At 41.4% G+C, this 26,104-nt stretch overlaps 1 protein-coding gene across 4 annotated transcripts in view; it reads left to right on the forward strand.

Moving 5' to 3' along the window:
* Positions 1-26,104, forward strand: part of arhgef11 (Rho guanine nucleotide exchange factor (GEF) 11) — a 36,307-nt gene that overhangs the window by 2,302 nt on the left and 7,901 nt on the right. Inside the window, exons 2-36 of one of the 4 annotated variants that reach the window (XM_057855982.1) lie at positions 689-703; positions 828-913; positions 976-1,080; positions 1,147-1,196; positions 1,271-1,328; positions 3,246-3,403; positions 4,737-4,916; positions 4,992-5,046; positions 5,118-5,155; positions 5,223-5,312; positions 5,394-5,459; positions 7,755-7,859; positions 7,933-8,031; positions 8,106-8,148; positions 8,223-8,319; positions 8,387-8,509; positions 10,524-10,547; positions 10,611-10,737; positions 10,792-10,885; positions 10,974-11,003; positions 11,109-11,211; positions 11,287-11,490; positions 11,572-11,619; positions 11,682-11,830; positions 14,034-14,174; positions 14,250-14,326; positions 16,641-16,766; positions 16,823-16,940; positions 17,009-17,157; positions 18,861-18,933; positions 24,609-24,764; positions 24,826-24,907; positions 24,974-25,030; positions 25,100-25,155; positions 25,216-25,323. In XM_057855982.1, the coding sequence (XP_057711965.1) occupies positions 689-703; positions 828-913; positions 976-1,080; positions 1,147-1,196; positions 1,271-1,328; positions 3,246-3,403; positions 4,737-4,916; positions 4,992-5,046; positions 5,118-5,155; positions 5,223-5,312; positions 5,394-5,459; positions 7,755-7,859; positions 7,933-8,031; positions 8,106-8,148; positions 8,223-8,319; positions 8,387-8,509; positions 10,524-10,547; positions 10,611-10,737; positions 10,792-10,885; positions 10,974-11,003; positions 11,109-11,211; positions 11,287-11,490; positions 11,572-11,619; positions 11,682-11,830; positions 14,034-14,174; positions 14,250-14,326; positions 16,641-16,766; positions 16,823-16,940; positions 17,009-17,157; positions 18,861-18,933; positions 24,609-24,764; positions 24,826-24,907; positions 24,974-25,030; positions 25,100-25,155; positions 25,216-25,323 (3,290 nt within the window). Of the gene's footprint in view, positions 1-688; positions 704-827; positions 914-975; positions 1,081-1,146; positions 1,197-1,270; positions 1,329-3,245; positions 3,404-4,736; positions 4,917-4,991; positions 5,047-5,114; positions 5,156-5,222; positions 5,313-5,393; positions 5,460-7,754; positions 7,860-7,932; positions 8,032-8,105; positions 8,149-8,222; positions 8,320-8,386; positions 8,510-10,523; positions 10,548-10,610; positions 10,738-10,791; positions 10,886-10,973; positions 11,004-11,108; positions 11,212-11,286; positions 11,491-11,571; positions 11,620-11,681; positions 11,831-14,033; positions 14,175-14,249; positions 14,327-16,640; positions 16,767-16,822; positions 16,941-17,008; positions 17,158-18,860; positions 18,934-24,608; positions 24,765-24,825; positions 24,908-24,973; positions 25,031-25,099; positions 25,156-25,215; positions 25,324-26,104 lie in introns of all 4 variants that reach the window. The other 3 variants (XM_057855981.1, XM_057855984.1, XM_057855983.1) reach the window with 3 other exon arrangements.

Raw genomic sequence — 26,104 nt, forward strand, 5'->3', positions numbered from 1 at the left:
TGAATGTTCATGACAGCATTTGCTTACCTTAGGTTTTGTATAAAGTGACGGATGATGCTCACGTAAATGTGAAATCATGTTGGAGGTCCTGCTGTCCTTCCTTCACTAACCGACGGCCGTCTGTTTCTTTTCGATAGCCGAAATACTCCCATACCAGCGACTTTGTCTTTTTTGAGGGGGGGGGAACTCTCAGGTGTTGAAACTACACCGTGTAGTTTCAAAACCTTCAGCCATTGTGTGTATTCTGCAGCACTGCGACAGACACAGGACAGAGCAACAACCGGAAGGGTGAGCGCTGCTGCTCCAAGCCACGGATTTGTCGCTGCATTTTTGGGACATGAAAAATAGCTAATACCGTACTACGGTATGACAGAAATGTTAGTGGTTTGGAAACCGTCATGTTTTCATACCACGGTAAACCTTGAAACCGGTAACCGGCACATGCCTATCTGAAAGAAGCTATTTTTTGGAAATCAGGTGCATGAACCTGTGGCTTTGTATACGCCATCCTGGTCTTGAGATATGGTGGTAAACAAGTTCACTTTAGAAGCCAGAGTGGAACTCGAAATAAACCGAAACAAATGTATCCATTTCAAGGAAGTGAGTTTTCATCTGAAACGTCTCGTGGCGTCTGAACGTCTTCTCTCTCTTTCCCCCTGAATCGCTTCCCGCCTCTTCACGCTTTCAGCCCCTTCGCCGCTTGGTGAGTTGTCAGCTTGTTCCGCAATCCCTGCCCTCTCCTCGCTGCTAGCCACCGGCATTTCTCCACGTGTGCCCCCTCGCCCTGTAAGCCGGTTTTCATTTGACGCCATCTCTTTGCACGACAGGCTGAGCAGTCTGAGCGTCGGGGACTCTGAACGGAAGTCCGGTCAGCAGAGGGACCCGCAGGTCGACCCTGCCAATGAGAGCGCAGGTGAGTGCGGTATAACGAGGTAGTGTGGGACCCTGCTCCATGCCGACGTATATGTCTGTCAGGCACTGGACTGGTCCAGAGATGTGTGGTGGTGCAGAAGGACCAGCTGGGATTCGGTTTCACCGTTTGCGGAGAGCGGGTAAAGCTGGTGCAGAATGTGCGAGCAGGTGAGTCAACACAAGTCTTGTGTTTTCAGTTTTAATACAAGTTATTCACCCAGTCCCTCCTTGCAGGCGGTGCAGCCGTCAAGGCCGGAGTCCAGGAAGGAGACAGAATCATAAAGGTGGGTGCGCCCCCGTGGCACGCGGCCAATCAGCAACTTCCTGCTTACTCCTCTGTCCTTTTCTTGTGGTCCAGGTGAACGGCTCGCTGGTGTCCTCCATGTCCCATCAGGAGGTAGTGAAGCTCATCAAATGTAAGTTCGGTGCTGTCGTCAAATAGGTTTTAATCATAGACTTCATAATCTATTGACATGACACGGGAAACCGGGCCGATTTGTAGGGGGGCTATTTTCAAAAACTTCAAATTCAAGTATATTCAAAACCAAAGCTGCTACCGACCTAAAACCAAAACAGGCACCTACCTTAGCCATATATGAGTCTCCGTGAGCAGCGGCATAAAACAATTAAAAGTCGTTCCCTTATAAAATCCCGATTAATTCTTTTTTTATAGAAGTATAACACAACTTAAAATGGCTCTAAAAGTCTCAGATTTTACACTAGATACACAAAAATCACCAAATGCAGAGATAATCACCCGTATTTTCAGGATCAATAGCAGTATTTAACATATCGGTATATAGGTTTTTGACCAAAATAGCAACTTCATTTTTTTTTAATTTACTGCAAGTTTTCAACAGCTAATAAATCACTCATTTTAACGTCAGAAACTTAATACTTGAGGAAAGCATGCAGAATCAATTTTCAATAAAATGTAAATAGATTATTAATAAATTCTATAAACAGTTACAGCTTATTATAGAATACAATAGCCCTTTATTATCATTATACACTAGATACTTTTAGCAAATGAGGCTAGCAGCCGTCTGATGTAAACAGAGATTTTCTGGTGAAAATTTTTGTGAATAAATGCTTAAATCCCCCAATTCTTCATAGGTATGGACGTAAAACAGTCTCGATGGGGTTCAAAGCAAAGAAACCGTGCAGTTTGCGTTTATTTTACGTTTATGTTTCGAAGTACAATGCTACTCTGTTAGCGAATGAGGCTAGCGTCCGCCTGACGTAAACAGAGCTTTTCTGGCGAAAATTCTTGTGAATTGATGCTTAAATCCCCCAATTCTTCACAGACATGGACGTAAAACAGCCTCGATTCTTGGTTAAAAACAAACTGTGCAGTTAGCGTTTATTTTACGTATATATGTCGAAGTACAATGCTACTCTTTTAGCGAACGAGGCTAGCGGCCGCCTGACGTAAACAGAGCTTTTCTGGCGAAAATTCTTGTGAATAAATGCTTAAATCCCCCAATTCTTCATATATATGGACGTAAAACAGTCTCGATTCATGGTTAAAAGCAAAGAAACCGTGAAGTTAGTGTTTATTTTACGTATATATGTCGAAGTTAAATGCTACTCTGTTGGCGAATGAGGCTAGCGGCCGCCTGACGTAAACCTAGCTTTTTTGAATAAATGCTTAAATCCCTGAATTCTTGGATGTAAACAATCTCGTTTTTTGGTTAAAAGCAAAAAAACATGCAGGTAGCATTTATTTTGTGTAAATATTGCCAACTATGAGGCTAGTCAGTTACGAAAATTAGCTTCCTCCATGTTTAAACAAAGAAGAAAATTCCTGCGAATAAATGCTTTAATCACTGAATTCTTTGTAGATATGGACGTAAAACTGTCTTTATTCTTTATTAAAAGAGCAAAAAACCGGGCAGTTACGCATCTATTCTACATATATATGTCGAAGAATGACGCTAATGCCGTAGCGGTTCCCATTCTCCCATTGACTTTTTTTTTCACAACGTTTCAAAATGCATGCATGGTCCGAAAAACATAATATTTACCTTCAATCCTCGAACAAATCACTCCCGAGACAATCCTTCCTGTTTGTACTTGGTACAGCTTTTGTAGTTCTTGAAAAATCCAAGCTTGAATCCAGCTTAGACATGAGCGTGTGCCGTCTTCGTCTGACTATACTAAATGAAGCTCGGCCCCGTCTGATAAGGCGTAACGCAAAAAATGACGAAGTGTCACGTCAATAGGGAATGAAGTCTATGGTTTTGATACCAATAAATATCGGTTGCTAGCTTGAGACTTGACTTGCGTCTGTTCAAGCCCTTGTTGACGTACTTATTGTACGTCGTCCCCAGCTGGACCATATGTAGCGCTCACGCTACAAGGTCCGCCCCCTTCACTGTGCTCCTTCCCCGCTGATCCCACCTCTAATCTAAGAAGTACTGCTGGCGGGGAGGCTCCGCCCCCACCATCTTCGGGGTCAGGACTGATCACTGGACCCAAACCACTACAGGTCAGTAGGAATAATGAGTTCTCACCCGGGGTTGGAGGTACAACCCCTAGCAAAAAGTGTGGAATCACCAGTCTCAGACATTTTATCATGTAGAACAAACTCTGATAAGAAGCTTGAAAAAAATAATTAATTACCGTATTGGCTCGAATATAAGACGGCCCTGATTATAAGATGACCCCCACTTTTTCAAGACTCAAGTTTGAAAAAAGACTTTTTGAACACCAAATTAATTTAGATTCATGATATTCCTATTCATATTCCATATTAATAATGATAAAGAATAATAGATAAACTAGTATGGTATATATACTATATAAATATATAGTTATTAGAGTAACAATTATTAATTATTACTCATATTCCATTCCTATTCTTATCCAATTCCTCATTGTAAACTAAAGTGCAGTCACATTTGTAAATGAATGGCTTCTGGTTTTTGAAATTTAAATAAATCAATTTATTGTGATAAAACAACAAAATTGCAATGGAATTTCCTTGGGAGTCAAATTCAGCATTCGCTTCAATGATAATCCGGTGCTATCTAGCGTCGTGAATGGGTATAATGTCTAGACCCCGAAGTTAAGACGACCTACTCTTTTTCAGTCTTATTTCAATGCAAAAAAACACAGTCTTATATTCGGACCAATATGATAGTTCAAAAGTGCAACTCTTTAGCATTCAGAAATACTAAAAGAATAAAAAACATTGTGGTCGTCAGTAAATCTTTTATAGAGCAAGTGCAGGGAAATATATATGGAATCACTCCATTCCGAGGAAAAAAATATGTAATCATTAGAAACAAACAAAGAAATAACAAAAGTATTCTGAGTATTCTTTATCAATTTGGTGCCAACTCTCTGATTGCAGTTGCCAGATCATCCATGCAGGTCAGAGCCTTGCTGTGGACCATTTTTTTCAATTTCCACCACAGGTTATTGATAGGGTTGGGATCTGGGTTATTTGCAGGCCATGACATTGACTGGATGAGTCTTTCTCCAAGGATTGCTTTTACAGTTTTAGCTCTGTGGCATGATGCATTGTCATCTTGGAAAATGACAAACATATTTTCAATTGAAGGGATAAGAAAGCTCTCTAAAATTTCAATGTAAACTTGTGCATTTATTGAAGAGTTAAAAACAGCCATCTCCCCAGTGCCTTTGCCTGACATGCAGCCCCATATCATCAAGGACTGAGGGAATTTTGTTGTCTTCTTCAGACAATCATATTTGAACATCTCACTGGAACGGCACCAAACAAAAGTTCCAGCATCATCACCTTGCCCAATGCAGATTCTTGACAAGGCCATGATGTCATAATAACTGGTGTGTTTTAGGACCCGGAGGTGCAGAAGCACGCCTCTCAGATACTCAGGAAGATGCTACACCAGGAAGAAATGGAGCTGCAGGCCTTAATGGAGGAGCGCTCGCGGAACCCGTCGCCATCACTCGAAGAGCGAATTGAAAGTGCCAAGAGGCGAGCACAGCAAGTGCGCGTCAAGCTTCGGCAGGATGCGGTGAGAGTGCCCTTTACTGTCTTTGCAACGACTGTCAATGTCTCCCGCGATTTTTTTTTTTTTTTTGCCTTCCAGGAGGTAACGCGATCAGAAAGCGTCACCAATACTCGCTCGATCACGCCCGGGGAAGGTTGGTGTCTTCATGTCAACCATAATGCTCTCAAAGTTTTGCTAAAATTCCTCGTTGTCCTCCTTAAGCAGGACGTTTGTCGCTGGACTCGAGTGAGGGTGACCCAGAGGTAGGCCCCCCATTTGTTTCCTCACCTGACATCCTCGCTTGTTTGTGATTGTACTCATTCTTCCTAGACGTGCGAGAGTCCCCACTCATCACCCTCATCTTCTTTCCGGAGCTTTCTACACCGACGGCAGAGTTCCGACACGTTCACGTCCGATTCGGTGAGCGGTTTCTGTTTACAGAGATGTGACACTCAAACTAAGGAAACAAATCAACCAACATCAAATCCATCTTTTGGACAGAGCGGCAGGGCCCAGATCATCGGGCCTGAAGAAGACGAGGACGAAGACGGGTACGCCTTCAACGAGGTGGGACCCCAGTTAGACAATTTGACTGTTTCAAAGTACCGTAATTTTCGGACTATAAACGGTAGAGCTGGGAATCTTTGGGCACTTAACGATTTGATTATGATTACGATTCAGAGGCTCCGATTCGATTATAAAACGATTAATGATGCACCCCCCTCCTTTTTTATTTTTTTTCATGTTTTGTGCATTAGTTCCAAAATTGCTCAAAAATCCTCTCAGGCTAAACCAAACTACTATTTCAGTATCAAGTTAACATATAACAGGAAACAAATATACGAAAATAACAGTAAATAAAAAACATTATAAATAACAAACAGAAATGACATAGTCAGTCAGTAAAACGTGCAAATAATATTGTAAACTGTCTTAAAAAAGCAAAACGCACAACCTCAGTGGAAAATCCCACAAACCCACCAAGCTATTAGATGCTTTTAATGTTTCGTGCATTAGTTACAATAATTGTATAAAAAGCCTCTCAGGTTTAAATAAATGACTATTTCAGTATCAAGTCAACATTTTATAACAGTAAATAAAATACTCAAGTCTCCATTCTATATCAGCAGCTTTAAACTACATTCAATTGATTTAATGTTATGACTCAACTGTTACAGTTGTTAAAATTGCTCCCATTATTCCATAATTTCCCTTCTGTCTACTTTTCAAAGTTTTAAAACTATTTCATCATTTAAAGATAGATGACAAGATTCTGCTGATTTAGGAGTATTATAGATAAAAAATTAATTAGGTTCGCTACAACAGAGCCTTCTAGAGAGGTTTACTGCTTTAAGATCATTTCGCATCTCTGTTCAATAATACAAGTTCTAACACCGACGTCATATGTCATTTTGCATCTAGTTCTACGATATTTTTTTTTAAGAATTGTTTTGAATCATGTTGGAAAGGCCAAGTCAGTGTTTTGAATCTGTTTACATTGCATTTTTTGCACTATTTAATGCTATCAGCATTTGACCTCATTGTTTATTTGTGATTTATTGTTGTTATTTACGTGTTTATTTGTACTTTAATAAATTAAGTGTTCCAAAATGCTTTTGCGAATTAATAAGCATCAAGAAAAAATTCATTGCTAAATTAGTAAAAAAAAAAATATATATATGTATATATATATATATGTGTGTTAGATTAGTCGACTAATCTTAAAAATAGTTGGCTGACTCATCGGGAGAAAATTAGTCGTTTGGGGCAGCCCTAGTCATGATGGTCTAATGACAGTCTTACGTGTTACCAAATAGCATAACTAGCAATTAATGAAACGACTTAAACCGTAACTGAAGAAATGATTGGTACAGAACATGAATTTTGGTTGTTATTTACATCTGTAGTGCTGCAATGCATGCTAGGAGGCATGTTGGACGACAGCAGTGTTGACAGTAGGTGGCAGCAGAGGTTGACGGTCTCCCACAAGGCAGCAGTGATGGCTAAATGAAGCTTCTTGAAGCATTGGAGCTTTGCAGCCAATTGATTCAAAGCTTCATGGTGGTTCATTCAGTCTTATGGCGCCACTGGTAGCAATTAATGAAACAACTGGAACAGTAACAGAAGAAATAATTAGCACAGAACATGAATTTTGATTATTTACATCTGTAGTGCTGCATTGCATGCTAGGAGGCATGTTGGACAACAACAGTGTTGACACCAGGTGGCAGCAGAGGTTGACTCTCTCCCCCAAGGGAGCAGTGATGTCTAAATGAAGCTTCTTGAAGCAATGGCGCTTTGCATCCAATTGGTTCACAGCTTCATGGTGGTTCATTCAGTCTTATGGCGCCACTGTCAAAGTGTCACCAAATACCAAAACTAACAATTAATGAAACAACTGGAACAGTAACTAAAGAAATTATTAGCACAGAACAACAATTTTGATTTATTTACATCTGTAGTGCTGCAATGCATGCTAGGAGGCATGTTGGACGACAACATTGTTGACAGCAGGTGGCAGCAGAAGTTGATTGTCTCCCCCAAGGGGGCAGTGATGGCCAAATGAAGTTTCTTGAAGCAGTGTAGCTTTGCAGGCAATTGGTTCAAAGCTTCATGGTGGTTCATTTGGTCTTATGACAGTCGTATGATGCCGCTGTCAAATAACGTGCTACTGGTTAATATCTTTTGGAGTAAGTATGTCATAACACAGTGCGGCTTAACTGTTAACAAATGCTGTTTTCGTGTCAAATTTGGTGGGTGGCGGCTTATTGTCGAAAAATTATCGTAGTCTTATTTTAGGACTCTTTTTGTCATCACAATTACGACTTCAGGACCAAATTATGCCCCCTCCCCCTTTTGCAGATGGACGGCCCCTTCCAGGACATGGAGCTGCTGAAGTCGCGACCCGCCCACATGACTGTCTTCCTAAGATATGTCTTCACACAGCTGCTGGACCCCAACCCGCTGGTTAGCAGCCTTAAATTTTAGCCGCGTAGACTCTCCCGCCTTAATGCCTTGATATCACGTCTCTGTACCACAGCTCTTCTACTTGTCGGTGGAGGCGTACTTGAGCGCCACGCCCAAAGACGCCCGTTCCCTAGCACCGCAAATTTGTTCCCACTTCCTCGATCCAGACGCAGTACGTCATACAAATTTGACTGAAACAATAAGACCGATTACCCTCTTTAAACACTGCATTCAATGATGTTACAGCCTTTGAAGCTCAAAGTACCAGACGATTACTTAACTGACATTGGTAAGAGCCGGTTCTTGTTCTATTCGGTTCTCGTGGAATAGTCCTTTGTGACTTTTCTTGTTTTTTCCTGGTAGAGAGTCGCTTACACGCTCAGGAGGACATCCGCGGGCCTCTGTCCGACTTGCAGCAGCAGGTGTTGCCCCACATCCAGGACCAGCTTCTGGACTACAGGTACAACTGGCGCTGGGGACTGTTCTCAAATGTCAAACTAAATTGGCAATTTTTTTGGGTGACGTAGGAACAAGCAGATGATGGGCCTGGGTGCACTCTTTGGCGAAGGTGACTTATTGCTGCTGGACGGCGACCCGCTGAAGGAACGTCAGGTGGTGGACAAACAGGTTGCTGCCCTCTGGGAGATTCTGTAAGTGCGCTTGACTTCATTCTGGTGGCAAGGGACTCGATTCAAGTCAGACCTGAGTACAACCCCTAGCAAAAAGTATGGAATCACCAGTCTCGGACGAGCACTCACTCAGACATTTTATTATGTAGAACAAACTAGGGCTGCAGCTATCGAATATTTTGGTAGTCGATTAATCGATGGAGTAGTTAGTTCGAATAGAGTAATCGGGTAAGGAACATGAAAGATTAAAATACCTGAGCTGAGCCTCAAACGGTAAATATTTTTTTAAAATGAGGATCTATGTACAACAAAAGAACAATTGGCTAACATATAAAGAAAAAGTCCGCTAGCTTAAATGCTATAAAATGCTAAAGTTTTTTTTTTTTTTACAGTGCTCTTAACAAATGGTTCAGACACAAATTCCCACAAAAAATGGCTAAATATACCTATAAACTAAATTATGAGTGTATTAAAAAACATTAGCTCAAACAAAAACTTAGTTTATGTTGGTCTTAACAGGGAGCAGTTGGATTCAGCCATGTGAAAAGAGGCAGACCAGAGAGCAGTGTATCCGACCAAATGAATAAAACTAAATGCAAACACTTTCAAAATAAACCATTACAACGCCACTTTAAACGAATACTCGAAGCAACAAAATTTAATTCGAATATTTTTTTCTTATCGAGTACTCGAGTTAATTGATTAATCTAACTAGATAATAATAACTAGAACAAACTCAGATAAAAAGCTTTAAAAATTAATGAGTTTGTTCAAAAGTGCAACTCCTTGGTATTCAGAAAAACTCAAAGAAATGAATAAAAAACATTGTGGTGGTCAATAAATGTTACTTTTATAGAGCAAGTGCAGGGAAATAGATATAGAATCACTCCATTCTGAAGAAAAAACATGGAATCACTCCAGTTTGAGTAGAAAATACAGACACACTTACAGTTACTTACACTTACACAATACAGACCATTCAATTTCCTTTCCTTAATTGGGCCCTGGCCTCAGATTAGATCTGCTCGTTAGTCAGCAGTTGAAAACAGTGTAGTGATCACACCTTGGAGGGCTGCTGGACCAAGTGGATTCACAAGAATCATGGCTCCAACAAGAGAGACGTCTCTTGAGACCAAAGAGAGGATTATCAAACTTCTTGAAGAAGGTAATGCTACAAGTATGTTCGCAGTCAGCTGTATCAAAAATCTGGGCCAAGTACAAACAGCATGGCAAGGTTGTTAAAGTTAAGCGTACTGGTAGACCGAGGAAGACATCCAAACGTCATGACAAATAACTAAAGGCCATATGTCTCGAAAACAGAAGATGAACAACAAGACAAATGACAAAGAAATGGGAGGAATTTGGAGTCAAGGTATGTGACAGAAAATCGCCTAAAGGAAATGGGATTTTCATACAGGAAATCTAAAAGGAAACCATCATTGACACTTAAACAGAAAAGAACAAGACTGCATTGGGCTAAGGAGAGGCAATCATGGACTGTGAATGACCGGATGAAGGTTATTTTCAGTGATGAGTCAAGAATCTGCATTGGACAGGGTGATGATGCTGGAAGTTTTGTTTGGTGCCGTTCCAGTGAGATTTACATCGATGACTGCCTGAAGAAAACATCAAAATTCCCACAGTCCTTGATGGTATTGGGCTGCATGTCAGGCAAAGGCACTGAGGAGATGGCTGTGGTTAGTTTACATTGAATTTTTTTGACAGCTTTCTTTATCCCTTCAATTGAAAATGTTTGTCATTTTCCAAGATGACAATGCATCATGCTACAGAGCTAAAACTGTTAAAGAATTCCTTGGAGAATGACTCATGCAGTTAATGTCATGGCTTGCAAATAGCCCAGATCTCAACCCTATTGAAAACCTGAGGTGGAAATTGAAAAAAAAAAAGGTCCACAACAAGGCTCCGATTGGTGATTCCACACTTTTTGCTAGGTGTTGTAGCAGTTTTAGGAAGTAGGACTTGCTAAAACTGAAATCTAAATGAAGTGGTACCACGATTTATGTTCCTGCTGCAGGTGCAAGCACGAAGAGGACAAAAGGTAAATTAGACGGCAAAGACGGAGCCAATAGAGCTGTTCTTCATCACCTCATCCTTTGCCCAGCTCTCCGCTAGCGTCGGCGATGCTCCTGTACCTGCGTCACGCAGGGATCAAGCTGCGAGACTCCAAGGGGTTCCCCGGTTTGAGCATGGACAAGGAAAAGTGGCTGACTTTCCTCAAGGCCAAAAAGGTAAGAATCGTGAAAAGCGGGCGCCACCGCTGCTTCATGCGATTACCTTCTCAGCCAAGCAGCACCAAGAAGGAGAAAGACGGTGAGGACAAGAAACGGAACCCCATCCTGAAGTACATGGGGAAGTCTCGAAGCACATCTCAGTCCAGTAGGCACATACTCGTTGTATTTGTAGCATGAACTTCATTTTTGGTTTTGTCCTTTTCTCATCACGCGCTTTCTGTTCGCTTTCATAGCATTCCATGTCCCGTTGTCCCCCGCCGAAGGTACTTTTTCCCGTTCTCGTCCTCATTTCCCATCCTCCTTTGCATTCATTTAAAATTTTACCCGTTCCATACTAATTCCAAACTAATCAAAATGAAATATATTAGTGCGTTCAGGAAGCGTAAGGAACATCATTCAACAGTTTGAGAACCATTCCGAGATCGGGGGCGATGACGGTGGCGATCCGCAAGGGGAAGACGTAGTGAGCAGGTGAGACGCGGGACACCCGCCCGGGAGGCCTTTGACCGGTCGATTAGTTGAGTTTGACTCATTGTGCGGTTGCAGTCCGGCTACATGTGTGCGTCTAGCGCGCAGCGAGTCTCTCAAGGCTCAGGGAGAAGGTCGACGGCGCGGGATGGCGGCATGCGGCGAGTCGGTTCCCCGCTCCCGCAGCGACGTGGACATGGAGGACCCCGGCGAAGAGCGGGAAGGGCCGGGCCTCAGACTGCAACACAGCGCCTCGTCGTCAGCGTCCGGAAGCTCGGCCAGGTTGGGCGCCATTTACTTCAACTGAGCTGCGTCCAAAGGTCTTCATTGCAGTCCACGTCATTTGTCTCTGCTCACTCTCAGGTCCCTAGAGAACCCCACGCCACCATACACGCCGCGATCCATCCGCAGGTGATGCCTGCCGCGATCCCTATGCAAGTTGATATAGTCTTGACTGAAATCCTCACGTGCAGAAGCATGGAGTCGCCGTCGACCCCGTTACCGGACTCGGGCGCCCCCGAGGAGGAGTCATGCGAGCGTCAGAACTGGCAGGAGACGGTGCCACCTCAACTCTTGGCCACACTCAACCCAAGGGAGGTGGAGCGCCAGGCGGTCATATACGGTACAGGTCTCGTTATGTGGACATCCCTTTTTGGGTTAGACATGACTAGGGATGCAGCTATCGAGTATTTTAGTAGTCGATTAAATGATGAAGTACTTTAATTTTTTAACTACATCTGGCTATAAGCCGCCACCCACCAAATTTGACATGAAAACTGCATTTGTTCATAGATAAGCCGCACTGGACTATAAGTTGCAGCTGTCCTCACTGTATTACGAGATATTTACCCCAAAAGATATTGACTGGTAACATGTTACTTGACAGCGGCATTATAAAACTGTCATCAGATCAAATGAACCACCATGAAGCTTCAAACCAATTGGCTGCAAAGCTCAATTGCTTCAAAAAGCTTCATTTGGCCATCACTGCTTCCTTGGGGGATATGGTCACCCTCTGCTGTCAACACTGTTGTCATCTAATATGGCTCCTAGCATGCATTGCCGCCATAAAAATGTAAATAACAATCAAAATTCATGTTCTGTGATAATTATTTCTTCGGTTACTGTTCCAGTTTTATTAATTGCTAGTTATGGTATTCGTTAACACTTTAATTTGACAGCGGACAATCGTCATTATGACATAACACTAGAGGTGGGAAACTTTGGGCACCTAACGATTCGATTACGATTCAGAGGCTACGATTCGATTATAAATCGATTATTGATGACCCAGTCAAAAAAAAAAGGCTTAAATAAACGACTATTTCAGTATCAAGTTAACAGTTAAAAACAATACACAAATCCCCATTCTGTATCAGCAGCTTTAAACTACATTCAATTAATTTAATGTTGTGAATCAACCGTTAAAGTTGTTAAAATTGCTCCCGTTATTCCATAATTTCCCTTTTGTCTACTTTCGACATGTGAAAGTTTTAATACTATTCTAAAGATAGATTCAAGTCAATATTTTACCGATTTAGGAGTATTTTAGATAAAACGTTAATTAGGTTCGCTACAACAGCCTTGCAGGGAAGTCTACTGCTTTAAGATGGCGGACGTTTACTAACGCCCCATCTAGCTTTCCGTAGATGTGCTGCTAACGCCACCGAGAATATATTGCATCTACTCCTATATAAATATGATATCTACCGTAACATTATGTGGACGTACTTTGTAGCAGCTGTCGGCAGCAGTCAGGTATGTTGATGTTTTTTTTATCTCGCGGCATGAGTTGAGCTAGAGCCGTGAGTTGAGCATTGGCATTACTTGAGGGGCCGGGTAATGACAAGCATGATGTTTAGCTACTCTTGCTCCGTTCCTTGTTGCGTCCTGAAGACCGCGCGGCGCGCTGAGTGTGTTTTACTTCCGCCTTACTTGACATATTTCAATTATCGGAATTTGATGTTTGTGAATCGTTCTCGAATCTTCCACAGCCGAATCGCGAATAATCTAAGAATCGGAAATTTCGCACACTTCTACATGACACTGTCATGAGCACTAATGAAATGACAAATGTCTTTTATAAGCATTTAGTAAAGTCCATGATAGTGTCATTATTATGATGGTCTTATGACAGTCTTATTACGGCGCTGTCAAATTCTGTGTACCTATTAACCTAAATAAATCAACAAATAAGCCACACTGGCCTATAAACCGCATGATTCAAAATGAGGAGAAAAAGTAGCGTTTTATAATCCGAAAATTACGGTAGTTAGTTCGAATAATCGAGTAATCGGATAAAGAACATAGAAAATTTAAATACCCGAGCTGAGCCTAAAATGGTATAAAAAAACAAATAAATGAGGATCTAAAAACGACCAAAGAAAGTAAAGGTCCGCTAGCTTAAATGCTATGAAATGCTAATTTTTTTTTTTTTAATACAGTGCTCTCAATTGTTCAAACACATATTCCAACAAAAAACGGCTAAATATACCAATAAACTAAATGACGAATGCATTAAAAAACATTAGCTCAAACTAAAAGCTTATGTTGGTCTTAACAAGGAGCAGCTGGATTCAGCCATGTGAAATGAGTTATGTCATATTCACTGTCCCCACTAGAGGGCAGTGTATCTACTCAAATCAATAAAACTAAATGCAAATACTTTCATAACAAATCATTACGCCACTTTAAGTAAAAGAATACTTGAAAAAAGATTCTAATTGAATCACTTGAGTTAATTGTAGCAGCACTATACATGACCCACCTGTCTTAGATTAAGGGAAACGGGAGTAGGCTATACATGTTGTTGTTGTCTTTGGCAGAGCTTTTCACCACCGAGGCATCGCACCTGCGTACGCTGCGAGTCCTGGACCAGGGTTTCTTCCAAAAGATGAAAACTGTGCTAACACCAGAGGAGCTATCCTGCGTCTTTCCTAACCTGCCTCAAGTCCACGAACTACATGGTTTGTGCGCACGTCAGACCGCGACTTGGCGCCGAGCTGCCATTTTCAACCTTTGCACTTCCTCTCCGCCTGCAGCCAGTCTCTGCGAGGCCATGAGAAAGCGGAGAGAGTCAGTCATCGTTCAAGAAATCGGCGACGTTATGCTAGCCAGGGTGAGCTAACTTGTCTGAAGGACGGTATACCGTAATTTTCGCACTACAAGGCGTACCTGACTATAAGCCGCCACCCGCCAAATGTGACACGAAAACGGCATTTGTTCATAGATAAGCCGCACTGGACTATAAGCCGCAGCTGTCCTTATTGTATTATGGGATATTTACACCAAAAGATATTAACCGATAAATTATTGGACAGCGGCATCGTGCGACTGTCGTAAGACCAAATGAACCACCACGAAGCTTTGAACCAATTGGGTGCAAAGCTTTAATGCTTCAAGAAGCTTCATTTGGCCATCACTGCTCCCTTAGGGGAGACAGTCAACCTCTTCTGTCACTTGCTGTCAACACTGTTGTTGTCCAACATGCCTCCCTAGCATGCATTGCAGCACTACAGATGTAAGTTACAATCAAAATTCATCTTCTGTGCTAAATATTTATTCAGTTACTGTTCCAGTTGTTTCATTAATTGCTAGTTTTGGTATTTGGTAACACTTTGACAGTGGCACCATAAGACTAAATGAACCACCATGAAGCTTTGAACCAATTGGCTGCAAAGCACCACTGCTTCAAGATGCTTCATTTGGCCATCACTGCTCCCTTGGGGTAGACAGTCAACCTCTGCTGCCACCTGCTGTCAATACTATTATCGTCCAATATGCCCCCTAGCATGCATTGCAGCACTACAGATCTAAATAACAAAATTCATTTTCTTTGCTAATTATTTATTCAGTTACTGTTTCAGTTGTTTCATTAAATGCTAGTTCAGGTATTTGGTAACACTTTATTTGACAGTGGTGCCATAATACGGTCATTAGACAATCATAACTATGACATGACACTGTTGTGAACATTAATGAATGCTTATAACTAGGGTTGTTTCGATCATGTTTTTTTGCTCCCGATCCGATCCCGATCGTTTTAGTTTGAGTATCTGCCGATCCCGATATTTCCCGATCCGATTGCTTTTTTTTTTGCTCCCGATTCAATTCCAATCATTCCCGATAATGTTTCCCGATCATATACATTTTGGCAATGCATTAAGAAAAAAATGAATAAAACTCAGACGAATATATACATTCAACATACAGTACTTAAGTACTGTATTTGTTTATTATGACAGTAAATCCTCAAAATGGCATTTACATTATTAACATTCTTTCTGTGAGAGGGATCCACACATAGAAATACTTGTAATTCTTAAAGGATAAATGTGACTTTTTATATTGTGACTAAATATTGCCATCTAGTGTATTTGTTGAGCTTTCAGTAAATAATACTGTAGCCATTTAACTGTTCTGCCCAAATGCATGATGGGAAGTGCAACCATGACTGTGCGTAGTGGCACCAATTGATATATCTTCTCTGCGTTGGGAAATAATAGAAAGTGTTAAGAAAAAGATCAACTACTACCTTTCTTCTCCAGATTGCTTCCCACGATATTTCTAATTGTTGAGAGAGTGATTTTAAGGCTTTAGCCAACTAAAAAAAGGCTCCAAAGACTGCCAAAATTCACTCTACTCATTTTACGCTGCCTTTTAGCTCTATATGCTGTATAGGTAAAACGGCACCATTATAGATTGAACGTGAGTGGGTCGTGCAGCGCATGCGTTAATTGCGTTAAATATTTTAATGTGATTAATTTAACAAAAATAATTACCGCCATTAACGCGATAAATTTGATAGCCCTACTTTAAGCCGAAGCTAAAGACTCTGGATGAGTGTAAGACATTTTGTCTGTAACGTTAAATACACTTAGAAAACGATTTAATTAAAAAAAAAAAAGAAAAACTTAAAAAAAGGCATGTCCGATATTTTTTTGCCGATTCCGATACTTTGAAAATGACGTGATCGGACCTGATCGATCGGGTGTTATCCGGCAAATTATCTCACTTTTGAATGGAAGGAAAAAATCCAAACTGGACATATATGTGAGTGACCTAATTTTTCGGATGACACTTAATGACATCTGTCATAAGCACTCAGTAATGCCCATGATAGTCTTATACAGTCTTATGGCGCCACTGTCAAATAAAGTGTTACCAAATACCATAACAAGCAGTTAATGAAATAACTGGAACAGTAACTGAATAAATAATAAGCACAGAACATGAGTTTTGATATTTTCACATGTAGCGCTGCAATGCATTCTAGGAGGCATGTGTTGCCTATTTACCCAAATAAATCAACAAATAAGCCGCACTGGACTATAAACGGCAAGATTCAAAATGAAGGAAAAAAGTAGCGCCTTAAAGTCTGAAAATTACGGTAATGATACCCGACGGGCTGACATCGGTACACATCCCTTCAGTTTGAGGGCGCTGCTGGCGAAGAGTTTCAGGAGCAGGCGTCGCAGTTTTGCAGGCGGCAGTCTCAGGCACTGGAGCTCATCAAGAACAAACGACGCAAGGACCCCCGCTTCGCCCACATCGTCCAGGTACGCGAATGTCAGCCCCGGCTGCCGCGCCATACGTGACGCTCTTACTTACGCAGGAGTGCGAGGCTAGTCGCCACTGTCGTCGCCTCCAGCTGAGAGATCTGCTGGTGTCCGAAATGCAAAGGTTGACCAAGTACCCGCTTCTCCTGGACAACATCATCAAGCACACAGAGGGTTAGAGTCCTGCCACGCCAGTGCGCTTCACGTCCCGTGCGCTCATGTCGACTTTCCTTCCTTTAAAGTCTCCTCTTTCGACCTTCCGGCCCTCCGGCGGGCTCAGACCTGTTGCCGCGGAATCTTACAGGCGGTCAACGAGGTGGTCAGGGAGACTGAACACCGCCACCATCTCAGCCAATACCAACGAAGGCTGGATGTTGCTCCGCAGTTTAAGGTAATCCCTTAAACCCTGGCTTGACTGACTCCTGCACCCCTAGGCATAGACTTCATAATATATTGACATGACACGGGGCGCAGGGCCGATCTGTAGGGGGCCTATTTTCAAAAACTTCCAAGTTCAAATATTTTCAAAACCAAAGCTGCTACTTACCTAAAACCAATACAGGCACCTACTTTAGCCATATATGAGTCTCCATGAGCAGCAGCATCAAAAAATAAGTTGTTCCCTAGTAAAATCCCGATTATATTGTTTATATAAGTATAAAAAAATTTGCTAAAAATGCTATGATATTCTCAGATTTTACACTAGATACACAAAAATCACCAAATGCAGAGATAATCACCTATATTTTCAGGTTCAATAGTTTTTGCCCAAAATGACAACCTAAATTTCTTTCAACAGTTAATAAATCACTCAATTTTCACATCAGAAACGTAATACTTGAGGAAAACATGCAGAATCAATTATAAATGATTTATAAATGGATTATTAATAGTATATGCAATCACAACTTATTATAGAAAAGAATAGCCCTTTATTGTCATTATACAGTTGTAGTAGTTATATAGTTGTAGTGAATGAGGCTAGTGGCTGCCTGACGTAAAGAGGGCTTTTCTGGTGAAAATTCTTGTGAATAAATGCTTATATCCCCAAATTCTTCATAGATATGAACGCAAAACAGTCTGTTCTTGGTTGAAAGCAAAGAAACCGTGCCGGTAGCGTTTATTTTACGTAAATATGTCGAAGTATAATGCTCGTCTGTTAGTCAATGTGGCAGCCGCCTTATGTAAACACAGCTTTTCCAGTGAAAATTCTTGTGAATAAATGCTTAAATCCCTGAATTCTTCATAGATATGGATGTAAAACAGTCTCGATTCTTGTTTAAAAGCAAAGAAACCGTGCAGTTAGCGTTTATTTTACGTAAATATGGCAAAGTACAATGCTACTCTGTTAGCGACTGAGGCTAGCGGCCGCCTGACGTGAACAGACATTTTCCGGTGAAAATTCTTGTGAATACATACTTCAATCCCCGAATTCTTCATAGATATGGACGTAAAACAGTCTCGATTCTTGGTGAAAAGCAAAGAAACCGTGCAGTTAGCATTTATTTTACGTAAATATGTCGAAGTACAATGCTACTCTTTTAGCGAATGAGGCTAGCGGCTGCCTGATGGAAACCGCTTTTCTGGTGAAAATGACGTAAACAGCTTTAATGGCCAAAATTCTTATGAATAAATGCTTAAATCCCAGAATTCTTTATAATATGGACGTAAAACAATCTCGATTCTTGGTGAAAAGCAAAGAAACCGTGCAGTTAGTGTTTATTTTACGTAAATATGGCGAACTATGATGCCAATGCAGTAGTGGGGGATTTCTCCCATTGATTTTTTTCACAACGTCTAAAAATGCATGCATGGTATGAATAATATAATAATTACCTTGAGTCCTCGAACAAATCATTCCTGAGGCAATCCTTCCTGTTTATATGTGGTACAGTTTTCATACTTCTTGAAAAATCCAAGCTTAAATCTGGCTTGGACATGTGTGTGTGCCGTCTTCGAATGACTATTTCTAAATGAAGCTCACCCCCCTATGGTAAGGCGTGACACAAAGAATGACGAAGTGTCAGGTCAATAGTTTTGAAGTATGCCCTAGGTTAGCATTTTGGCATGTTTCACCTCTTGTCTTGTTGCTAGGGTCTGGACCTGAGCACCAAGAAGATGATTCACGAGGGTCCGTTGGTCTGGAAAGTCAAGGAAAAGCAGCTTGGTCAGTAGAGGAGTTCCAAAAAATCGATTATTACATGCATTGCGATTGGACAGGTGACGATTCCATTACGATTCATAAAGGTTCAAAAACGATGATTTTACCTCATAACTTTATGACAGCCGCTCGTAGCGGAACAAAATTCAAGACAACGTTATGATGGATGCTCCTGGTTACTGGGAGAGAGATTTACTCCTATTTAAAAGACTGGAAAATAAATGTGTGTATGAGACAGGCAGACACAGAAGCGCGACCCAGTGGTCGCAAGTTATTTTTTAGAGCGAGATGGGAAGAGAGATATTTCGTTGCTCCTTGTCTTTCAGATGTCCAGCAGTAGTTTTATGGCATTTCAATTGAAAAATGTCCTGAGTGTGTTGCTAAGACCTGTGTGCCTCTATAAGAGGTGAGTACACGAACCCTCTTGTACTGTTTAGCATTTATTGTTGTTTTTGAGATATTAATAGTTAGCACCGAGTGCTAAGCTAATTAGCTAATTCGCCAACGTGTATTTCATATGCAGAACGTGTAAAACCATGATTAAGTACAGTGGTAACACTACAAACATGCGGAATAGTACAGAAAGTGCTGCCTAGGAGCCGACAGGCGTGTGTGTACGTGGGAGGGCAGGGAGAGAAGAAAGTGTGCGCGCTGTGATGAATAGAGGTGAGAATCTTTGGGCACCTAACAATTCGATTACGATTCAGAGGCTACGATTCGATTATAAATCGATTATTGATACCCCCCCATTAGCTGCTTTTAATGTTTTGTACATTAGTTCCAAAAACTGTTTAAGAAAAAAAAAAAAAAGCCTCGCAGGCTTTTCAGAATATTTCAGTATCAAATTAACAGTTAAAACCAATAATTGATATACTCAAATCCCCATTCTGTGTCAGCAGCTTTAAACTACATTCAATTAATTTAGTGTTGTGAATCAGCCATTAAAGTTGTTAAAATTGCTCCCGTTATTCCTTTCCCATTTGCCTACTTTCGACATGTGAAAGTTTTAAAACTATTTTAAAGATAGATTCAAGTCAATATTTTACCGATTTAGGAGTATTTTAGATAAAAAGTTAATTAGGTTCGCTTGGAAGGTTCGCTACAACAGCCTTGCAAGGAAGTATACTGCTTTAAGATGGCGGCCGTTTACTAACGCCCGCATCTAACTTTCTGTACATGTGCTGCTAACACCACCGAGTCTATTTTGCATCTAGTCCTATATAAATATGATATCTACCGTACCATTATGTGGACGTACTTTGTAGCAGCTGTCGGCAGCAGTCAGGTATGTTGTTGTTTTTTTGTTATCTCGCGGCATGATTTAAGTTAGAGCCGTGAGTTGAGCATTGGCATTACCCAAGGAGCCGGGTAATGACCAGCAGGATGTTTAGCTGCTCTCGCTCCGTTCCTCATTGCGTCCCAAAGACTGCGTGGCGCGCTGAGTGTTTTTTACTTCCGCTGTACTTGACATATTTCAATAATCGGAATTTGGATGTTTGTGAATCGTTCTCGACTCTCCCACGGCTGAATCGCGAATAATCTAAGAATCGGAAATTTCGCACACCTCTAGTAATGAATGTGTGTGTGGCGATGTTGGAGGCTGCCGGACTTGTTAAGATAAAAGTGATCAAGAGCAGTTGTGATTTCCACCTGTCACTCCAAGAGTTACACAAGGGAAGTAACACCGAAAACAAAGTATATTTGTTAAAAGAAGTCTTATTTCTAAAGACACTTTGTTTGTGTCCAGAAAATGTGGAATTCATTCCACCAGTGTAAATTGTTTTGTATTGTTGAGAGAAGTAAGTACTCCCTTTAAAATGGTTAACGTTTTTGTTTGCACTTTCTTGTAAAAAAAAAAAATAAAATAAATAAATAAATAAGCAGCTTAAGGGCAGTCTTTGGTTGTATGGGCATGTTTCCATCTTTCCATTCTTGTTGAATCATAAGGATATTTTAAAGGGTATGTAGCGGCAAAGGGGGTGTGAGACATCAATAGAACCGTTATGTGCCAAGATAACAAATATTGACAAAAGTTAACAAAAAAATCAATCACATTAATGAGCAATTATCGAAAATAGATCGAAAATGACGAACATTTCCGAAAGTGTTCCGGAAACAGCCGAATGGGGCGGAGACGTCATAACAAGGAAACAAAAGGTCGAGGCAGGTGCCATCGTTGTTTATCGACGAGAGAGTTGCGTTCGTGTTTTATCAAAAAATCGCTAAAATGGTTCAACCCTGTCATGCTATGTGGTTTACAAATAGCCATTTGTCGCAATGTAGTACCCATGAGTTCCCGAGCACGAGAAAAAGAGCTGGACTACGCAGACAATGAGTAAAGTTCGTCAGTGCTAAGAGGGCTAATTTTGCAATTTTACAGGGAAACGGGAACCTGACGAGCCAGAGGATGTGCCTACAACCTCAAAGAAAACAAAATTTGTGCTACTTCCCAATCACTAAATACCCACGAACTGCGAAGGAGTGAATTCGTGACCCGTATGTGAATAAATCGAGTGATTCGAGCATGTCTGGAACAGGAATATCAGCTTGTAGAGAAAGGAAATCACGGCGACTTAAACGTACATTTGAGACAACAACTCTACCGAAGTTCTGGATTAAAGTCATTTCGGAATATCCCGACATCGCTTTGAGCGCGCTGAAAACTGTGCTACAATTTCCAACATCGCTAGCTTGATGCTAGCTTCTCTCACTCTCCCATCTCGTCTCAACGAAACAAACTCAGCCCTCCCACTGATTCAGCGGGTGAGTTGTACTTTTTCCCCGCACTTAACACGACGGTGCTAAAAACAAATGCTATTTTATATTTGCTGTATTTTTCTGCCGCACATTGCCAGTGTTATGACAAAGTTGGCATGCGCGTAACGTTAAAAAGGACCGCGAATGCAGCGATTCCTAAGTACAGACTACAAAAAAAGGAATATTAACTTACGTTTGCCGTTTTTGGCGCACACAACAACTGCACGTAGCCTTCTCACCTAACGACTTCACCGTGTCGTGAAGCGTTAATTTACGCCATTTCCGTGTTGCACATGTATGTTTGTGATGTAAATAGTTTTTTAGCACCATTGGATAACATTGAGAGTCCAACTGAATATAAAAGAGGGACACCGGTCCGTGAAAAAAAGACCCAAATCACACCGGTCCGTGGTGCAAAAAAAGGTTGGGGACCCCTGCTCTAATCCCATTCATATTTGTGTCGGTTGGCAGAGCGAAACCGATGATAGCATATTAAATGATAATTATTCTATACATTATTTTGCGGTCACGGTGTATCAGCTTCACAAAAAGAAATGCAAAACATACCATTTGGTGTTTCCCACACGAACTGTTGTCGGGGTTTCATCAGTGTGATTGCTCCCCTCAATGATCCTTTCATTAGGCTGCATTGGCTTTCGTTTGGGCTCTAATTGATAACCCAAAACACCAAAGAAAGGTTCATAACTCTCCTCGTCACCATTAGAAGAATGTTCGTTACGTCGGATTCGTCGCCGCAACTAGAAACGTAATTGTCCTCCATCATCGCCACCATTCAGTACTAAAGCACTGAGCCAGTTGTTTCCGTGTTTTGATGTCACGCCCACAATCTGCTGGGGCGGGTCTTTTTAGCTTGAAATTGACCCAAATTTCTCTCATTTTCTTGGTGTTGCGATGTGTGTCATTACACGAAGTGACATGATATGAATCCAAAAGGCATTCGTTTATGGATTAATGATGGAATATTAGCATTTCCCCAGGTGTTGACATACAGTGCCTTGCAAAAGTATTCGGCCCCCTTGAACCTTGCAACCTTTCGCCACATTTCAGGCTTCAAACATTAAGATATAAAATTTTAATTTTTTGTCAAGAATCAACAACAAGTGGGAAACAATCGAGAAGTGGAACAAAATTTATTGGATAATTTAAACTTTTTTAACAAATAAAAAACTGAAAAGTGAGGCGTGCAATATTATTCGGCCCCCTTGCGTTAATACTTTGTAGCGCCACCTTTTGCTCCAATTACAGCTCCAAGTCACTTGGGGTATGTTTCTATCAGTTTTGCACATGGAGAGACTGACATTCTTGCCCATTCTTCCTTGCAAAACAGCTCGAGCTCAGTGAGGTTGGATGGAGAGTGTTTGTGAACAGCAGTCTTCAGCTCTTTCCACAGATTCTCGATTGGATTCAGGTCTGGACTTTGACTTGGCCATTCTAACACCTGGATACGTTTATTTTTGAACCATTCCATTGTAGATTTGGCTTTATGTTTTGGATCATTGTCGTGTTGGAAGATAAATCTTCGTCCCAGTCTCAGGTCTTGTGCAGATACCAACAGGTTTTCTTCCGGAATGTTCCTGTATTTGGCTGCATCCATCTTCCCGTCAATTTTAACCATCTTCCCTGTCCCTGCTGAAGAAAAGCAGGCCCAAACCATGATGCTGCCACCACCATGTTTGACAGTGGGGATGGTGTGTTCAGGGTGATGAGCTGTGTTGCTTTTACGCCAAACATATCGTTTTGCATTGTGGCCAAAAAGTTCAATTTTGGTTTCATCTGACCAGAGCACCTTCTTCCACATGTTTGGTGTGTCTCCCAGGTGGCTTGTGGCAAACTTTAAACGAGACTTTTTATGGATATCTTTGAGAAATGGCTTTCTTCTTGCCACTCTTCCATAAAGGCCAGATTTGTGCAGTGTACGACTGATAGTTGTCCTATGGACAGACTCTCCCACCTCAGCTGTAGATCTCTGCAGTTCATCCAGAGTGATCATGGGCCTCTTGGCTGCATCTCTGATCAGTTTTCTCCTTGTTTGAGAAGAAAGTTTGGAAGGACGGCCGGGTCTTGGCAGATTTGCAGTGGTCTGATGCTCCTTCCATTTCAATATGATGGCTTGCACAGTGCTCCTTGAGATGTTTAAAGCTTGGGAAATCTTTTTGTATCCAAATCCAGCTTTAAACTTCTCCACAACAGTATCTCGGACCTGCCTGGTGTGTTCCTTGGTTTTCATAATTCTCTCTGCACTTTAAACAGAACCCTGAGACTATCACAGAGCAGATGCATTTATACGGAGACTTGATTACACACAGGTGGATTCTATTTATCATCATCGGTCATTTAGGACAACATTGGATCATTCAGAGATCCTCACTGAACTTCTGGAGTGAGTTTGCTGCACTGAAAGTAAAGGGGCCGAATAATATTGCACGCCCCACTTTTCAGTTTTTTATTTGTTAAAAAAGTTTAAATTATCCAATAAATGTTGTTCCACTTCACGATTGTGTCCCACTTGTTGTTGATTCTTGACAAAAAAATTAAATTTCATATCTTTATGTTTGAAGCCTGAAATGTGGCGAAAGGTTGCAGGATTCAAGGGGGCCGAATACTTTTGCAAGGCACTGTACACTTTAAGGGCAGTCTTTTGTTGTATGGGCATGTTTCCATTGTTCCTGTTGAATCATAAGGATATTTTAAATAAATAATGGGCATAAATTTGTTTGGCTACTTTATTAATCGCGATAACCGTGATCATCGTTCAAAAATCGAACCTTGAATCATAATGGAATCGAATCGTGGGGTGCCTAAGACGGCACACCCCTATAATGGTCAGTTGAGAACTCATTGTTCCAGTCACAAATGCAGCAGTCTTCCAACCTCTTGACTGTAAATGGTGGATCCTGTTCCAGACATCCACGCGCTGCTGCTGTCTGACTGCCTACTGCTGCTCCAGCGTGGCCCCGACGAGCGCTTGCTGCTGCGTCACCCGTCACGCTGGCTGGGCGGCGGCGGAGACAGCCCGCTGGTCAAGTTGGACTCACTGGTGGTGCGCTCCGTCGCCACAGGTAAACTCTGCGGCGCCCGGTCTGTGGAAGCGGTTCCGTCAACTCCTTTCCTCCCACGCAGACAACAAAGCGCTCTACGTCCTCAGCGCCATGGAGAGGCAGATGTACGAGCTGGTGGCCGGGACAGCATCTGAGATAAACATGTAAGATCTTGTAATTGACTTCTAGCAACATTTGGAAACTTGGTTTTCACGTGTTTCTCGTTTCAGCTGGAAGGACTTTCTGGAAAAGACTATTGCATCGGCTGCCGGCGCGACGGCCACAGTGTAAGTACACCTCCTGCTTCTAGATACCGTACGCCAGGGTTACGGCCTTACGGTCTTTTGTTTCCCCAGTTCCCCAAGTCTTGGTGCTCCGTCCCCGGTGGTGGACTCCAGCCCCGTTTATTCAGGTTGTCACCGCTCCCCGCCTTTACGTTTTAAAGGGTTAGGGTTGACGTTTTGTCCTGCAGAAAGCGCCGCCGGGGAGCAGACCCACGCTGCCGCTGGTGACCAATCTTGCGTGTTGTACTTGGAAAAAGGGCACCGTGTTGGTGTGGCGGAGGCGGCTTTGCAGGACGGTAAGGAGACAATAGCTCTGAGATAGGATATCGATAAGGAACAAAATAAATTTAAATACTTGAGCTGAGCCTCAAACAGTATAAAAAAGAAATAAATGAGGTTCTAAGTACAACAAAAAAACAATTGGCTAACTGACATAGCAAAAATCCACTGGCTTAGATGCCATAAAATGCAAACTTTTTTTTTTTTTTTTTTTTTTTTTACACTGGTCTTAACAAATGGTTCATAAACATATTCCAAAAAAAAAAAAAAAAAAAAAAAAAACGGCTAAATATACCAATAAACTAAATAATGAAAGCATTAAAAAAATTTAGACCAAAAAAAAACAAACTTGGCTTATGTTGGTTTTAACAGGGTGCAGCTAGATTCAGCTATTTGAAATGAATTGTCACATTCACTGTTGCCACTAGAGGGCAGTGTATCCACCCAAATTAATAAAACTAATTGCAAACACGTTCAAAACAAACCATTACATCGCCACTTTAATCAAACAAATACTCAAAGCAGCAAAATGCAATTCGAATCGTTTTGTAATTGAATTACTCGAGTTAATCGATAAATCGTCGCAGCACTACTCTGAGATTCATTCCGGTTCAGCAATGCATGGAAATTTAACAACCAGGCTAACATGTTAAGGGCTGCAGCTTTCGATTATTTTAGTAGTCGATTAATCGATGAACTCGTTAAATTAAAAAAAAATGTATTTTAGTTTATTGCCGAAATTTAAATACCTGAGCTGAGCCTCAAACAGTATAAACATACAAATAAAAGAGGATCTAA

This window comes from Corythoichthys intestinalis, chromosome 13 (assembly GCF_030265065.1).
Source record: "Corythoichthys intestinalis isolate RoL2023-P3 chromosome 13, ASM3026506v1, whole genome shotgun sequence".
NCBI lineage: Eukaryota > Metazoa > Chordata > Actinopteri > Syngnathiformes > Syngnathidae > Corythoichthys > Corythoichthys intestinalis.